Source organism: Accipiter gentilis, chromosome 12, assembly GCF_929443795.1.
Source record: "Accipiter gentilis chromosome 12, bAccGen1.1, whole genome shotgun sequence".
Taxonomy (NCBI): domain Eukaryota; kingdom Metazoa; phylum Chordata; class Aves; order Accipitriformes; family Accipitridae; genus Astur; species Astur gentilis.
Window position 1 is genome coordinate 13410012 of NC_064891.1, and position 13750 is coordinate 13423761.

At 40.2% G+C, this 13750-nt stretch overlaps 1 protein-coding gene across 1 annotated transcript in view; it reads left to right on the forward strand.

Annotated features, from left to right (window-relative positions):
• Positions 1 to 13750, forward strand: part of SPATA5 (spermatogenesis associated 5) — a 203769-nt gene that overhangs the window by 44795 nt on the left and 145224 nt on the right. Inside the window, 2 exon segments of the mRNA XM_049814797.1 lie at positions 3173 to 3226; positions 3623 to 3702. Of these exon segments, the coding sequence (XP_049670754.1) occupies positions 3173 to 3226; positions 3623 to 3702 (134 nt within the window).

Here is a 13750-nt window from a genome sequence, read left to right on the forward strand (position 1 = left end):
GGACCATTTGTTACTACCACCTCTTGGTCAGTATATCAACAGCTATAAACAGCTTTTAAAGGAATCATTAGGCTCACCTCTGGGCCAAAAATGATGTTTGAACAAATGTTGACTTGCTGACTAAGTTGGGCTCATGTAATTTGATTTTTAAAGCAGTAGAAAAGCATTGAAAAATAAAAAAAACCCTCCTGGTATTTCTTGAGCGGCCTCCAACTTCAGAGCAACCTTCCTAAAAAGAGAAGGTGAGCTTTGTGAAAATTAAAAACCACGTCAGCAGGTGACTTTGTGGCGGCCTATGGACTGCTTGTCATACAGTTCTGTCTTTTGAAAGAACTGCCATCAAGCTCAGCTAAAGGTCGGCCCATTTGTAGACAGGGTAAGGCAGAGGTTCAGCTCGGGTGTGACCAGAGCTGACCCAGTTCAGTTTCTACGTCCAGCTTCTTTGAACATTTCTAGTTTTTGTGTTGTGGTTTTAAGTGTTTGCAGGAGATGAAATGTATAGCAATTCCTCCTCTTCTGTGTGTGCTTTCTCTTACTTTGGAGTCTTTTCCTTTATTGCCATGTATAATAAGAGTTCTAAGCTGCTTGCAATAAAAACCATGGTTCTCAACGGCAGTTTTGGTATCGCTCGTGAGTGGTGTACGAGGAGACCTTCAAATCAATTTTCATGAAAATTCTCCCTGAAGAGGCACAGGTCATTAATACATAGTGGTCTCTCACCTGGAGTTGCTGCTTAATGAAGAGAAAAATGGAGAAGAACTTAATGTCAAAGCTTACAGCAAAAACCATGCATTCAGAATAATTCTCTTTGGAAACATTTTAAACAGTATTTATTGCTTTGATGTTGCCTTGATCATATATTAGTGCTTAATTAAAAATAAAACTCCAAGCATCTGAAATTATATTGTACCTTAAAGCTCGAAGAGAGTAGTTTTGGTTTTAAGTATTTTTTTGCTCAGACAAAAGAAAAGAAAATGTCAAGCTATTTGATGTTGTGTCATAGTAGAGTAGTACACTGTTGGCACTGATGTGTATGATGTTGGTTTCCATGAGAATACTGATGTGAATGAAGATTACTTATGAGAATAAGGGCGTGAAAGAGAAGGTCCACAGGCTCCAGGAAAAAGTTAGTAAAAGAAATCTATAACTGTGGGTAGGATCTGCAGAGGTTTCTCAGTGTATCAGCTCAGTTTAACAGAAAGCTAGACAAAAAGAGAAGCCTGCGCTTTCGTTCCTTAAGGATTTGTTAGGCCCATGCTATCGGATTCCTCATCTGCACTGAATGTGATGAATGGCAAGGGTCTGGAGCAGCTGGGTTGTGTCTTTTTGAGCTGCAAGCCTGTTCTGCACAAACTGCTGCATGGTCCTCATGTTCAGTGTCTACATCGAACAGTAGGAAAAGGCTTTGTGTTTGTCTCTCTTACCTTGTTTTTCCTTCTCATTCTTTCCTGCATTCTTCAGTTATGTGTCTGAATAATTCTGTTTCCACACAAGTATCCAACAGACTCGAATTCTGAAGTTGTTGAAAGCCTGCAGGTGACACTTCAGTTTAAGCTACTGTAGCAGTTGCTTTAAGGGTGGATGTTGATGAAAGGAAGCGATGCTAATTGTATCACATTTCCTATGTGCAAGGCATGCAGTGCTCTTCTTCCAACCCTTATACGATTGCTTTTATGTGTGTGGTACACTAGGCTTGGCTACTGCAGTATCTCACCTGGTCCTTTGGATAATAGACAACTCTTTGAAAATAAATAAATAAAAATAGTGGCATAGCCTGGATGTTTTGCTGATATCAGATAACTTCTGCTTTTCTTTTTAGAGTGTATGTTTCTTTCCCATATGTATGCGCAGGTACTTTCCAATGGTGCCAGTGTCAAGATGAAGTCAGTGCACTGTTATTGCGAACAGTGGAAATGAGTGTGGAGAGGGGAGACTGCAGCAAACAGTGTGCTGCATTTTTAGAGTAGTGAATCTGTATTCCACCCATCTGGGTACAAAGTCGAGACGGTCCTCTTCAAAGAGGGGTTGTAACAGAAGCTCTGTCACTGCAAATGTATAAATGTGTGTCTGCCACAAATTCTTAATTCTAACATACCTGCTGTTTAAAGCTGCCTTACTGGTCTGAGCCAAGTGTTACCTGGAGGTTCTCGCAAGCTATGAAGCATAGGAAGGTTGTTCAGTTTTCTGAGTGTGAAGAAGGATGCTGTTTCTGCTGGTGAAATCATGAGGACACCTCTTCCCTGGAAAACAGATTGAAGCCACCGGCTCTTTCGTTCAGGGCAGAGGAGAATCATTGTTGGCTGTAGCTGCAGGTCAATGTTGATGCAAACCAGGCTGAAGGCCGTGAGTCATTGCCAATCCCATGAGAATCTTAGTCCCATTAGGAAGCAGTATTTAAGAAGCCTATTCTACAGGATATAGCAGAACAGAAAATACTCTGAGAGTTCTCCATTGTTTTACTTTTTATAATTGTAAGTACTTGTTCAAGACTTGAACGTTGACCCTGTGGTCTCCGGTCTGTTCCTAGTGGACAGGGCTGTGAGTATAAACAGGCGCTGCAGCAGCTGGCACTAATAATTGTGCTTGGCATTCTCAGCAGAGAGGAGAAGGAATGCAAATGAGCTAAGACACTGAACAGCTTTCTTGCTGGGGATGGAGTGCATCATGGATGGGTTTCAGGTGTGCTGCTATGGCAGCTTCTTTCTGGACGTGCAAACTGTCAAGTTCAAAGAAGTGCTGTTAGACAGTGGTTTAAGTCACTGTTTTGGTGCTTGGCTGGTCAGGATGCGTGTTGACAGTGCGAGTGCAATTCATCTTTTTGGCTGATTTGTAGCCCCCTTGTTGCTGTTGTTGAGCCAACAACTTTTAAGAACCCCAAAGTGTTTATTTTTTTGGTTAATTCCATGTCACATGAAAGTACTAGGAAAAGTATTACGATGAGAGGACTAAACTACAGGCATAGTTGCATGCATGCATAGTGCTGTAACAAATGGAGGAAGACTTGGTACAGGTAGAAGGTAAATCTAAAAAATGCACAAATAAGACTTGCAAGTGGCAAATTATCAAAAATTGTTGTAACAGAGCATCAGTAATATAGCACTGGCAGATTGTCTCGGTCATTTTGTATGTAAATGTAATGTGCTCGTTAAACTTTTTTTTTTTAATTTTGCAGGGACCTGAGCTGATGAATAAATACGTTGGTGAGTCTGAACGAGCAGTGAGAGAGGTGAGAAAGGGCAAGCTATACATAATGTTACGCATCAAGCTTTCTTGGCATTCAAATTCTTTTCTGCTTACAAGGTTACCTTTAAACTTTCAAAAAAATCCCCTTCTGGTTTAAGTTTAAAAAAGAAAAGGAAAAAAAAAAGCAGAAGGTATATTTTTGTTGTTTAACTTTTTCCTGCATCGGCCTAGTGATGCATGTCAAAAAGCCTGTATCGCGCAGTATTATGAATAACTTCTAAGAGGTCTGTTTTTTTGTTGTTTTTTTTTTTTTTAAAAAAAGACAAGGCTTATGTCTGTTCTGTGATGCTCTCTAGATTTTGAGGTGTGCAGGGGGTGATAGCATTCTGTAAAAGTTTTCCATCCCTTAAAACTGAGTGTTTAATTGTTGTTTTTCTAGATCTTTAGGAAAGCCAGAGCTGTGTCTCCTTCAGTTCTTTTCTTTGATGAAATAGATGCCTTGGCAGTTGAAAGGGGAAGGTAAGTAATCCTGTTACAAAAATCACAGACATTATTTTCTGATAAATTACTCTTACATTGTGCAATCACAACTGTATTACCTTTCTAGAATTATTTTATTAAATATATTCATTCCACATGCAGAAGGATAGCATTTGTGACTTGTGCATTTAACTTGGCATAAACAGGTAAGCTGGTGGAGTTCTTCCTCCTTTCTCATCTCATTAGCAGGAATGATTCTACTGGTTCTCATGCCCTTTAGCTCTTTTCTGTGGTTTTAGCTTGCATTTATTTCCAGTAACTAACTCCTTTCTTTTCCCAGGCTTGTTGCGCTGGCCTAATATAGCGTCTTCATCAAGCAAACAATATGATCATATGCTATATAACACAAATTTCCAAGGAAGCTACTCATATGTCTCAATTTACACTTACATTTAAACATTTCACCAGACTGGAGAAAACTTCATGAAAAGATTTGGGAACACTTATGTCCTTTCATGTTTGATGCTAAAAAGGGATTATTGTGCAAGCAGCTAACAATGTTTTGTTTAATATTCTGCTTTGTGATTCCAAGAGATGTTTAGCTCTCGTCTGAAGGAGGATTATAGCAGGTTTTAGTTGCTACTGTAGCATTTAAGATTTGACAGGCTCTGTAAGTGGTCTTTCTTGGGGGATACCTTCTTATAAAATACTACTACTTGTTGTGAGCAAGTACTTTTTTTCTGTTTTGTTCTGCTTGAAAAACTATCAAATATGTGCACGTAGAAAGTATTTGTCCAGTTTAAAGGCGCATCACAACTTCATCATTTTTCTGGAAGAGAAGCTACCTCGGCATCTATACAATCAGATTCCTTTGTATTGCAAAAGGGTGATTTGTATCTGTCATTCTGACATTTCAGTGACACAAATAAATTGTTTATATTATAGGAGGTGGCATCACATGCAGCATAGAGCTGCCCTGTGAAACTGTTAAGAAATAAACACATTTTATGTTGAAAATGCAAAATCTGATAGAAGATATCTTCATCAGCATCCTTCTCACGTGCAACGTCTGTAAATGTGAAATTTGTAAACAGCCTAGAAATGTTAGCCACCCTGTGGTACAGACTGAAACACCTGCCTGCTTATCACAATAGAGAAGTTGCAAAAATGTGTGCTGGAATCAAGCCAATGGTGGGGGGCGGGGAAAGAATATCTTCCCCTGCTGCAATTCTTCATGTGTTTAGTTTTCAGAAACACCACTTCATAAGATAAAACCTTTTGGAAGAATAAGCCATAGTACATTTTAATCAGCCTTTTCACACAGTGCCCTAGAGGCTTTGAGTTTGTTTGTTTGTTTGCTCTATTCTTTTAGGGAGTAAACAACCCAACTTTACCTTACCTGGGACTGTCTGTGGGGGGTAGTAGGCCTGGCACAGCTTGCTGAAGAATGTGGTATGACCTGCTGCAGTCATGTTGTGCTGGAGACATCTGGTTTTGGAGCTTTAAAAAGAACAGGGTGGGACACACAAATATTTCATTGTCAAATCTGAACCAGATGGGAGGTAAAATATGTAGCAGAGTTCTCATAAAATTCATCTGAAATTAAATGGTGTAGGAAACCAGACAAGGCACTTATTAGAAATGGCCTTTTTTTACAGGCTGACTTTGCACAGTAGGAATTTGCAAATGCATTAGAGATGCTAACGATTTGTGGCCTCTGGAGATCCATTTCCTGTACTATTACTAACCATACTGAACTTTTCAAGGAAACACCTGTTTATATTGTCTCCTGGTTCCCTCTGTTGGGTGAATTAGTTTTCTCTGCCTTGGCAGTGAAAAACACTCTGTGATACAGCTTTGTAAAAGTTTTTCCTCTCAGATTAAATCCTTGTTAGGATTCTGTGGGCTGTGTGCTTTGTGCAGAATGTGCTCAATCCCAAATCTCCTCTCCTGATCCTAACAGGACGTGTCCAGAGATACAGAGAAGCCTAAGCTGTCAAGTTGTGAGAGTAGTTTTACGCATAGTTCAGATCTGAAATACAGATGTGAAATAACATTGAGTAATTGCTTAATGCTTTTGCTCTTCAAAGCACTTCGCCAAGCATTCATTAACCCATTATTACTTGTTTAGATTTGACTAAAGCTTGTGGCTTTAAAACACAAACGTTTTGCTCCCAAACTTCTATAGAGATCACAGAACAATCCCTTCTCATCAGCAGGCACATACAAACTAATAGACTTTGTAATTAATTGTAATACAGGTAGACCAAGAAAGCTAAGGAATTTTCTTGTTTGCACCATTCAATGTAATGTCTCCTTTGCATCATGTAGTGGAGTCTCTGTCACTGCACAAGCCATTACTCCATGGCAAACACTGTAGCTGCATTCAGATACATATTAATCAAAGAATTAAAAATGTGGGCTGCATACATATCAGCCTCAAAGAGAATTTACAAAAATATGATCCTGCACCTCTGAAGAAAAGTAGTTCAGTGTAAGGAGCGTTTGCTTGATGGAGAAGTCTGGAATTCCTTGATGCAAGAAGATAAAAGGGTGTTTCTGAATGGACGTGAGTTTCCAGTGTGGTGGTGAAGACATAATTTGAGCTGTATTCACTTCTGCATTTTGTTCTGCTACACTGTGCTTCTAGTGCTCTTGGAAGATTTTTTCCCTCTCTGGCTTATGTTGAGATGTTAGAGGAAGTTTAGAGACAATTGAAAATAAAAAATTAGGAGCTGAATGGACTGACTATGAAGAAAAAGGGAGGCATTCACTATAATTGATTCTAAAAGATAGATGATAAACATGTGGAAGAAAAGATGGTAGAAAGTTAGAGGTGTCATGATGAGTGAGATAGGAAAAACTTCTGCAAATCAGAAAGGCTTCTGGCAGAGAATTCTTCACTGTAAGTTAGTCACATGGGAGGAGCTCCAGCAATGTACCACTTGACATCTTTCAAACAAAACTGACGTTTCATGAATTAACGCGCAGCAAGGAACAGTCGTGCACTGGGAGAGGTGAACTATTTGATGCACGGAGCCTTTTCCACTGCTTTGTGGTTCTAATTAGCATTTACCTTCCACAAGCGGGTTATGACTTTTTCTTCCTCTTTCTTAGTTTTGAAAGATGTTGTTATGACTTTTTGTCGGAGAGACTGCACTGAAGCGAGACCCGCAGGACTGGTCCAGATACAGCAGCACGTGGGGAGGAAAGTTTGCCTCACAGTAATCCCTTGCCTGGACAAAGCTTGAGAGGCTTTACAAATTGCACAGCTGCAAAGAGTTATGGGTATTTGTTATCCCTTGGTATCCTGACCATGTAAAACCTAATTCTTCTGGCCATTAGAGGTTGCCAAGAGGGAAATGGCTTGGTAATTAGACTTGAAAGTGATGAATGAACGTGGCTCTGTGTAAATGCAGCACAGACAGTCTGTTTGCTGAACTTAAGAAATCTCTGTGCTTTGGAAATGGGGCATTGTTTATATAAGTAGGATTTTTAGGACTTTTGGTCAAGAGACATATTTGTTCCTTTTCTTGCTTTTCAGAAGCAAAGCATTTTCCCCTTTAACTTCCAGTCTTTGTAATGCAAGATGGGAAATTTAGACTGATGTTGAAGACACTGACAAATGCCATTTTCAAAGGGAAAAAAAAGAAAGACAAGGGACAAAATCAGTACCTTGTGTTTGACTTCTGGAGGCCAAAACAAGTTGGTAGATGAATAATGCTAACTTTTTTCAGAGTGAGGGTGCAAGTGTCAAAGTGAAGGGACTTGGGTATCAATGCCCTGAAACAACAATATGATGATGCTTTTCTGGGGAGGTATGTTATCCTGTATGCTGGGAGGGAGAACAGACACATTCCTAAGCCACAACTTAAAATGCTCAGAACCTCTGAAAGATGTACTGTTTCCACTTTAGGTAATAAAATATTTGCAGTCTTAACTTTTGAGGCCCTCAGGCCTCTAAATGAAGCTGTGAAGAACAGCAGCTTCTCTTCTGTACTGTGCTACCTCTGCTTCTAACAGGGACTGTGATAACTCTTCTGGCTTTAAACCAAGCTGCCTCTCTTTCTGGAATATTTTAGCACATATTTATACTGTACACTTCACATATTACGCTGTATGCTTGAACATACTGTCGCATTTTTGTACCTATGCAAATTCCCTGGTGTAGTCAGCAGCCCCTGTCATGAAGGAGGTCAGTGTATTGCAGCCGTGCAATGAAACCTATGGGCTGGACCCTGCAGGGACAGAGCAAAGTGGTATTAGGTAGGATCAAGGTTCTAAGCAGAATAACACCTTGCACAGAGTAAATTACCAGTAGTAGAGATGGAGGAGATACTGTCACCCTAGTATTATTCATGCAAAGGCAAAAGCAATTGAACAAAGAACACATGGAAGAAATGGAGTTTCCCGTGCCACACTTGTGTTGTGAGGGACCTGATTCTAGCAGCTGGCTCAGTTAGGCAAGGAGGCTTATGTTGGCACTGGTTGTCCCTGAATTGGGGAACATCAGCTGATTCCCTGTAATACCTGAGTTGTGTTTGGATGTGATAGAGAGTTGAGGCATTCAAAACTTTTGTGACTGCTGCCTGAATTCTTTAAAGTTTTAGAATTTGGTATCCAAATAGAAATATTGTCTGGGAAAAAAGCTGCATGTCCAGTGCCAACTTTCTATTTTAGGCCTAGCAAAGAGTGATGAAAAAGTAAAGTTTTGAAACAATTTAATCGTACAGTAAAGCTTGTAATTTGCTTTGGAATAGCAATTTTAACAAATAGCATTACCCATAGGTTGTGTGTATATATGATAAATATCTGCAATGCCTTTAATTTTAAAACAAACTCGTTAATGCTTCTTGTCTAGCAAGAATCATAGAATGGTTTGAGTTGGAAGGGACCTCAAAGATGATCTAGTTCCAACCCCCCTGTCATGGGCAGGGACATCTTCCACTAGGCTACATTGCTTAAAGCCCCGTCCAACCTGGCCTTGAACACTTCCAGGGATGGGGCATCCACAACCTCTCTGGGCAACCTGTCCCAGTGCCTCACTACCCTCACAGTGAAGAACTTCTTCCTTAGAACTAATCTAAATCTACCCTCTTTCAGTTTTAAATCATTGCCCTGCATCCTATCACTACACTCCCTGATAAAGAGTTCCTCCCCATCTTTCCTGTAGGCCTTCTTTAGGTACTGGAAGGCTGCTGTAAGGTCTCCCCAGAGCCTTCTCTTCTCCAGGCTGAACAACCCCAACTCTCTCAGCCTGTCTTCACAGGAGAGGTGCTCCAGCCTTCTGATCATCTTCATGGCCCTCCTCTGGACTTGCTCCAACAGGTCCATGTCCTTCTTACGTTGGGGGCCCCAGAGCTGAATGCAGTACTCCAGGTAGGGTCTCATGAGAGCTGAGTAGAGGGAGAGAATCACCTCCCTTGACCTGCTGGTCACGCTTCTTTTGATGCAGCCCAGGATATGGTTGGCTTTCTGGGCTGTGAGTGGATATTGCCGGGTCATGTTGAGCTTCTCGTCAACCAACACCCTCAAGTACTTCTCTGCAGGGCTGCTCTCAATCCACTCATCACCCAGCCTGTATTTGTGCTTGGGAATCCTTTATCACAATGTGTTCTAAATCTGTTTTTCTTCCTTTTTGTTTAAAAAAACCCAATAATTTGTAACTTTGCCAGCCTGTATTCTAATTCAGACATTTGAAGTCAGTAGAGACTTTTGTTGGCATCAGTGGAAGCAGGACTGGATCTGTAAACCCTTTTCTTGAAGTCATTCAAGTGCATGGATGAATGTACAGGGTTTAGAGGGACTAATCAAGTCTGTTAATGTAGGTAAGCCTGTTCTGCAGTGCTTGGGAGTGCTGTGGTAAAGCTGACCTGCAGCAAGATGCTTCAGCCAAAGACATGAATTTGAGCCTCTGTCTAGATTCCTGCCAGAGAGCCATTTGAAACAGATACCAGGATTAGAGGGATCAGAAGCGGGCATATGTGGTGACCACTTCAAGTCCCGATATGGTGTTGGTTATGGAAAAAGGTCAGCTTACCGACACTAAATGGGCCCAAGCAGGCTACAACTGCCTGTGGGGTTAGTACTATAACGATTGAAGGTCTTTTTTTATTTTCTTTTCTATTAATTTTTTTTTTTTTTACTTTAAATAAAATATAAGGGGAACATACTTGTAATTAAAACTTATAAATGAAACTTATTCTAGATGAAAGTGAACCTCTTAAATATTGTTATAATGAAATAAAATCTAGTCTACTTAATTACTTCTAGGTCTGTAATACTTCCAACTTAAACTGTACTTGCTTCCCTAGTAGACATGATTCATTACAGTTTTCAACTTGATTAACTTCTAGGAATGTGCAGAGGAGAAATGCTGAAGAAAACGGAAAGAAAGGAAATGGGAAATTTACTGCGCATCGGGTGTGCGTTTGGGGTTTTTTTTTAAGGCAATGTCTGTGTTAACAGAATAGGAGAATTCTTGACATTAGCATCCTTCCTGTTTTAGCTAGATGGTGCCAGGGCCAGATGAAAGCAAGGTCTAACATCCGTCTTTCATGGATGTGTGTCTGGAATTAGTTGCAGGCAGATGGAAATGGATGACGGATCACCACCTGGTTACCTAAGGATTTAGAGATGTGCTTGGGGAAGGCCCTCTGGAAGAAAGCCTGTTGATTCCAAACTCGTCTCAGACTGGCTCCTTTCTTCCTTTTCTCTCCTTTCATTGTGTTTCATTTTTCTGGGCCTACTTCAGTAACTTTGGGAGGCTGCAATAATAAGAAATTTGGGCAAACGGAAGAGGCTGATTGCATGACTGTGGAGGATTAGGATGTTTCTTCAGCAGTCTATAGCCCATTTGTTTCAAAGTCACTTGCTGACAGCTGAGCAATGTTTCCTGTGTTCACAAAGCTCATCTTCTCTTTTTAGGAAGCTTGCTTAGAAGTTGGAGGTCACTCAAGGAATACTAGGAGTTCTTTTATTTTTCTATGCTTTTCTAATGTCTTAAAAACCAAAAGACATGAACCGCACTTAATTAGTGAATTGACAGTTAGCAAAACACCATTTTGGCCTGGAGGTGACCGTAAAGGTAAATATTCTACGCAGTCTCTGAATTTCCCAGACTTTCCCAGGTTTCCTCTGGAGATTTCCCTTCTGTAGTACTTGAATTTTGCTCTTGAGGAAACAGGGAAGATGTGAAACAATATAGTAGGTAATAGCTCATACAGGTGCATACGGAATACAACAGCATCTAATTGTAGGGTGCTGATGGAGGGAAGGATTTAGGATTATCTTCTTTCAGAGTTTTTCTGATGACACAGGCAGGAAAATTCCCTGTTATGGGGAATGTCTCTTATTTTAGCACTGGTTTGGTTGTTGTTGGTGGGGTTTTTTGTTTGTTTGTTTGTTGTTTGTTTGTTTTTTTTTTAATGAATAGCCAAAATATTTAACTGATAACATACAAGATTTGCATCCTGTATATCTCTCCTAGACTATTTAATAACATCCAAGCCTGTAGTATCTGTAATGGCCTGAATTAATAATATGCATTGAAGTTGTACCATGTATGTGCCAGAAGTTAATATGGCCCAGTGTTTTAATAATGATCGCTTAGGCCTAGGTATGCTTGCTATGCCTTTTTGATTTATCACATACCTCTTTTGTTGTTAATGCTTGTACATAGAGGAATCAATTAGTAACTGTGGATGACAGGCAGCTCAAAACAGGAATCATGCTTGTAAGCAGAAATAAGTACGTGATGTAAAAGGTGTTGTGATTTTGAGGGGGAGAGGGAAAACTGCCGTGGGGAAAAAATAGCGATGCTGTGCTGATTATGTAAACATACACGTCTCTATAAACCTAGTATATTTAGTAAAGTTTGGGTTTTGAAGCCCCAGTAGCATTCAAGGGAAAAAAAGTTCAAAGCTAACATAAGGGCCCGCTCTGCTATCTTCAGAAATGACAATATTCTGACTGAATTAATATTTCAGCAGGGCATATCTGTGTGGAAGAGCCTGCTTTTTCTAACCTGGCATGACAGTATCTATTCTGCTGGACAAAATGCCCCACTGATAGAATTTCTGAGTGAAATTTGATATCTGGGAAGATGCTGCAATTATTATTTTTCTGGTAATGCTATTGGAGTAGATTATTATTATTATTTTTTAATGCTGTGGAAAACCTTGAACTGCCGAAGTGATATTTCACCAGAGTTTGTGAGGGAAGGAAATAAAACAGTGTGACAGTCAATTATGATCCCAGCAGTTGGACTGAAAAGACGAACTTGGCAGGTGCTCCTTGCTGACAGGTTACCCCTACAAAGCCCTGACAGAAATGTCAGACTCAATAAAAATCCTTCAGACTGTGTGAGCAAGGCGACTCTCGTGTGGGAGCGTGCTGGCAGGGGGCTTTGGTATTTCAGGAACCTTTTACCTCAGTAGTTTGTGGAGAAGCGGAGAGTCCTGCCAGAAAGGTCTATTTCAACCGATATTAATTTTTTTGATAGCAACCATTTTGTCACGTCAATGAGTTTTACATTTGTTTTGATAGGAAATTACTTCCAGAGATTCCAGTAAAAGAATTATTTGGGATTATATCACATCCACAAGTATTTTTAAAATCTGTAAATTTTGATTATGATTGCAATCCTTTTGTTGGGGGGGGGTGGGGGGGGATAATAAATTCAGCTTTTATCTGTATGTAAATCTTGCCTGATACAACATTTTGGAAAAGAAGGTGGGCTGTACTCCCATCTCGCAAAACCTGCATTATAGATTTCAGCTGTGTGGAGATTAATCCCTCTGCAGTAATTTATCCTGGTTACTTCTCCTGAGGTCTGCCTCTTCGACCTCGCAGGTCTGCCTGAGGTAGGGTCATCTGTGCAGAAATGGGGCTTTTCAGGAGAGGGGCCCTCTCAGACTTCCTTCTGGTTTTGTAGCTTCACAGTTGCTGTGAATTTAGGAGTGCTCAATATGCTGTTGTGTAAATATTTCTTGCATTTCTATGTCTACCATTTAGCAGTGTAACTAAATTAAAGTCCTGATTCTGAAGCTAAGGCGTTCAGACAGGCTTCAATGCCATTGAAGTCAGTGATGGGATGGAGAGTCACTGGTTCTCCTTTGCAGGATTTAAATGGTGTTTGAGACTTAAGTACGTTTTCCAATGAAATGACATCTGGTCTTCTGAAAAAACATTCATTGCACTGGCTTTGGAAGTGTTCTAGGTTGTCAGATGATGCAAGTGTACGTTTGCATTAGCTTGCAGTGGTGATGCTTACCAAATTTCATCATGAGTTGAAACCGTAATGACTACGTTCTCAGACTGTTTTCAGTTTTCACATATTAAAAAATCTGTTAGATAAAGGGGGAGGGGAGAAGAAAAGGAAGTTAAATAAGTAAAAATGTACAAGGCAAGAAGTCAGTTGCTGTCAAAAGAATGCCTATAGCAAGAAGGGTAACAGATTTAAATCTGGTGATTTCATGCATCTGGTTATGTCTGGAAACAAAATCTCCTCGGCTTGAAGAACTATGTAAGTTAGTGAACTGTACATACTCCTTGATGCAGTGATAGAATCAGGCTGCAGTTGCTTTTATATCCCCAGGAAGAAATATGAGATTGGCTTAAGATGTTGAAGGGGAAATGTTAGTGCCCACTGAGATCTGAATCCAGCTGGTTAGAATGGTCATTGGATAAGGCAAAGGAGATAAGAAAAAGAAAAGGTGCTATGGAGAGTCCGCACCTGCTATACTGATTTTGGAGCTGGGGCTTACAATCTCTCAGTTCCATCAGACAAGGCCAGAATTAATTTGGATTAATTGTGAGGCTTTGGTACACTGTAGAATGCACGTTTTATTCTGTCAAAATATGTATTGGAAGTGCCTGTAGCTAAAATAAAATACAAAGAACAGGTTTTGTTTTTCATATTCACCTTCAGTAGTCTGCTTTAATCCATGGATAGTCTTACCTTGACAGGCTTTTGCCATTCAGGAATTTTCTCTGATAGTCAAGTGAAGTGCCTATTCAGGAGTGCATGCGTGCTTGGTCTGAGACTGGTGGGACACTTGCAGGATTAGCTGAAATATCACATGGG